The sequence below is a fragment of the Zingiber officinale genome, chromosome 4B (genome assembly GCF_018446385.1).
Source record: "Zingiber officinale cultivar Zhangliang chromosome 4B, Zo_v1.1, whole genome shotgun sequence".
NCBI classification, from domain to species: domain Eukaryota; kingdom Viridiplantae; phylum Streptophyta; class Magnoliopsida; order Zingiberales; family Zingiberaceae; genus Zingiber; species Zingiber officinale.
In genome coordinates, this window is record NC_055993.1 from 44,513,369 (window position 1) to 44,517,494 (window position 4,126).

The 4,126-nt window shown below is 41.2% G+C and overlaps 1 protein-coding gene across 1 annotated transcript; it reads left to right on the plus strand.

Moving 5' to 3' along the window:
- Nucleotides 1–2,004: 2,004 nt before the first annotated feature.
- On the plus strand, nt 2,005–3,027 carry LOC121978233 (peroxidase 31-like). Its single transcript, XM_042530606.1, has one exon. It carries the CDS (start codon nt 2,005–2,007, stop codon nt 3,025–3,027), a length of 1,023 nt encoding a protein of 340 aa, XP_042386540.1.
- The last annotated feature ends 1,099 nt before the right edge of the window (nt 3,028–4,126 follow it).

Below are 4,126 nucleotides of genomic sequence, written 5' to 3' on the forward strand. Positions count from 1 at the left end.
AAAAATCGATTACTCGTTTAAAATACGACTCGACATGTAAAATAACCTTAAAATATCATATTTTTTTAAAAATCACTATTAAATGTATCATAATTTAAATAATTAAAAATTATCCTTGAATAAAAAATATTTTCCCTCAATCGTCCCCCCGTCCCCTTTCCACGATCAAGTATCGATAATCCTGAAAAATTCTCTATTATGCAATCATGTCGTTTTTTTTCTAATTTGCATGCATGTGATTTATGTGGATTTTTGGGTGTTACAAACCAAACCACAAGTGTGAACAAAACACTCCAAGTCATGTATCTTATAATTAGAAACCGGTTCCCCACCTTCTTTGTCTTGAAGTGCCAAAGATGAGTTAAAATCTTCCATAATGAGCCAAAGTTCCATAATCATTTCTCCAAGGAGCGTGACAAGTCCATAAAGGTCATCTTGTCATGATAGAATGAAAATCATATACAAATGTCACCAAAGAAACTCAAGCCATAATAGAGCAACGAACATGACGATATATATAATGATCCGTTGTAGCAAGAATATCTAAAGTGGCCCTGTGCATATCCCATAAAAGCAAAATACAACATCTATTAGAATAAATAAAATTGTTTGTCATCTCCATACCTGAGAACTTTCTTTGCATGATGATATCTAGAGAATCTTCATTGAGCTTGGTTTCGCTAATTAAGTGTCATAATTTGAATATCTTTCTATTTGAGGAGATGATGCACCCACATGTTTTAGAGACTTGTGAAAGCCCCTAATATTTCATGCGGCTACCTTCATTTGACACCTCCTAGTTGGATTGCTCAGACCCGTAATTATCGTCCACTTTGTAGGGGCGCTGTGACCCCAATTCTTCCTTGTTCTTCCCTTTATTGCTCATGAAAATAGCCTGAGAGGATGCTGAAGAACTAGATCCTAGTGTTACTGATGCAACCGAAGATAATTGTGTTGAGAATTGAGTTGCATCACTGCTAACTGTTTGGGATTGATGGTTCGTTGAAGAGGAAGATGCCTTCTTACTACTTGAAATCTCCAGTATAACAGACAACTCTTCTGCATTCGGTGCCTCTTCATAAATATATGTATGATGATTAAGAATGCATTTTAGGTATTCTTGGATAGTAGATAAAAAAAATTATTTAATATAAAACTTTAAAACGTTGAACATGAACTTTTAATAATTAATTTTAGTAAAGTCTTAAATTTAATTATATTAATATTTTTTTCATATTGAAAATAATTTTATAAAAAAATAATTTTAAAATTTATTAATAATTTTTTCTATTTATTTTTTATATAAAATATATAGTATCATTTTTTTCTTTAATCTCACATTTTAAAATTAATAATTTTTTATAAATATCTTAGATGTATAATATTAAAAAAAAATATTTTTCTCGATCTTTTAATTAAGATTAAATATAATATTTATTTTTATTATACGAGAAGATTTTAAAAAAAACTTCTAATAGAGGATCGGTTGAAATAAACACTCGCAGGAAGAGAAAAAACATCAACATGTGACATCGCTGAGGAGATGGAAGGTTAACAAATATTACTTCCGTGGTTGCATGGTACCGTGGTGAATAAAATATAAAAGAGATAATTTATAAAATGTCTTTTAAATTAAAAAAATATAATAATTTTAATTAATTTTATTGATTATTATTGAAATGACTGATCTAATTTTATGATAATCAAATCATCAGCATAAATCAAATCGAGAAGCGCCATTGAGATAAGCTGTTGTTCGGAAAACAGAGGACCACCGCGAATTTGTGTGTGGCGCTTTTAGCTTCCCTCCCTCTCTCTCCCTCCCCTGATTCGCCTGGATCCCCTCCTAGCCTTTCTCTCTTCTCCTTCATTTCCTCTCCTCCCTGCTCATTCTCTCTCTCATCTCTGTCTTGGCCTTGGTAGTGAAAGCTACACGTTCCATCACCATTGTCGTCGTCATCAACCCCATTGATTACAACTGGATCCCCTGCAATTGATTAACCCATGAGGAACAAGCTCGCACTTGTTGTTACCATGACGGCCCCGGTGGCGGCATCCTTGGCCGCAGCTCTCCTCCTCTCCCTGGTGTACCCCGCCGCGGCTAAGCTCTCCACTGAGTACTACCAGAAGACGTGCCCCAATGCTGAGCAGATCATATCGGAGGTTGTGACCAACAAGCAGATCTCCAACCCCACCACAGCCGCTGGCACCCTCCGTCTCTTCTTCCACGACTGCTTCGTAGGCGGCTGCGACGCCTCCATGCTCATCTCCTCCAATGCCTTCAACCGTGCAGAGCGCGACGCCGACGACAACGTCTCCCTCCCGGGCGACGCCTTCGACACCATAATACGTGCCAAGACCGCGCTCGAGCTGCAGTGCCCCGGCGTTGTCTCTTGCGCCGATGTGCTCGCGCTCGCTACTCGCGACCTCGTCCTCATGCTTGGCGGACCGTTCTATGCAGTGCACCTCGGCCGTAAGGACGCGCTCGGCTCCTCCGCGACCACCGTCCCCGGTAATCTTCCCCGCCCCAACATGACCATCGACGAACTCATAGATGTCTTCGCCAAGAAGCAGATGACGGTGCAGGATTTAGTGGCGCTGTCCGGCGCCCACACCGTGGGCTTTTCCCACTGCAGCGAGTTCGCCTCCCGCATCTTCAGCTATAAGGGAAGTGGCGGCCACGACCCGACGATGAGCGCGCAGTACGCGGAGGCGCTGCAGAAAGCGTGCGCGAACTACCAGAAGGACCCAACAATTGCGGCGTTCAACGATGTGATGACGCCAGGGAAGTTCGACAACATGTACTACCAGAACGTGCTGCGGGGGCTGGGGTTGCTGGCCTCAGACTCGTCGCTGGCGGCGGACAAGCGAACGCGCCCGCTGGTGGAGCGTTATGCCGCCAACCAGACCGCCTTCTTCGATGACTTCACCCACGCCATGGAGAAGCTGAGCATCGTCGGTGTAAAGATCGGCAGAAAAGGAGAGGTCCGCCGCCGATGCGACGAGTTCAACAACCTCTCTACCTGATCAACCCGATCCCCCTTCTGACCTAGCAACATCCTATTTTCCATATGGATAATGTATAAGAAGAGATACACGTCTACGTATAAACATATTAATCTATATAATTTTTTGGGGGAGGGGGGATTCTACAGTACATATACGGTAAAAAATGAAAAGTCAGCCCCTTTTCTTAATCGTTAAAAGGTCCTTTATTGTTTTAATACAAAGGACATGCCCCACATTTTGAAAACCAGTTTAGAATTAGTAACCATTAGCTTTTTCATCCATCATCCGCAGTCAACCTATTCATTCTCGTGCTTTCATAAGCTTCGTTAGAAATTTTTGAATATTTATTTAAAGGTTTACGTCAAGACTAATGTTTTATATGGTTACGTTTTAGGTTTTGTAAGGTTCTGATGAATACATGGATGTCATATACCTTCATTAATTTTGGATGATTGCGTCCAAAATTTTTGCCTCGTTGGACGTCAATGACGCATGAGGCTTCTTTCGGCAGGCTGCTTCCCCGTCGGTTTACTATCTTGCTAGAATAAAAGCAGGCCAGGCCATATGGTGTGATGACAGTGGGCTTGACTGGGCTTGACTGCCTACTAAGATCAACCAATGGAGTACAAAATTGAATATTTAATGATCCTATCATAATTAAATTTGAGAAGACGTAACGGTCGGAATGATGTGATTAGAATATTAATCAAATAGTCATACTTTTAAGAGAGAGAATATGATAAGCTGTCTTCTATATTGATCAAATCATCAGAAGGTATGGTCAACACTACTTATAGACAGTTACTGGGTTTTTCCGATCCCTGGCACCCTGATGTTCGAGACGGATCCCATAAATATATAAGAAACAGACTAAATAATAGCATAATAAAATGAATAAAGAGTGAGTACGATGACGTACGCTGGCCTAGGGGGCATCCTCTGGTGGATCGATGAGCTGATCATGACGCTAATTGAGTAGTCGTGGTCCTGAAGGGTAGATGAAGGTGTGTCGGAAGATCCGGATCTAACAGCACAAAGCTGGATCTGACGACATAGAGCCATATGCGACAGGGATCTGTCGGCATGGAGCTAGATACGGTCTGGACTATCGGAATAT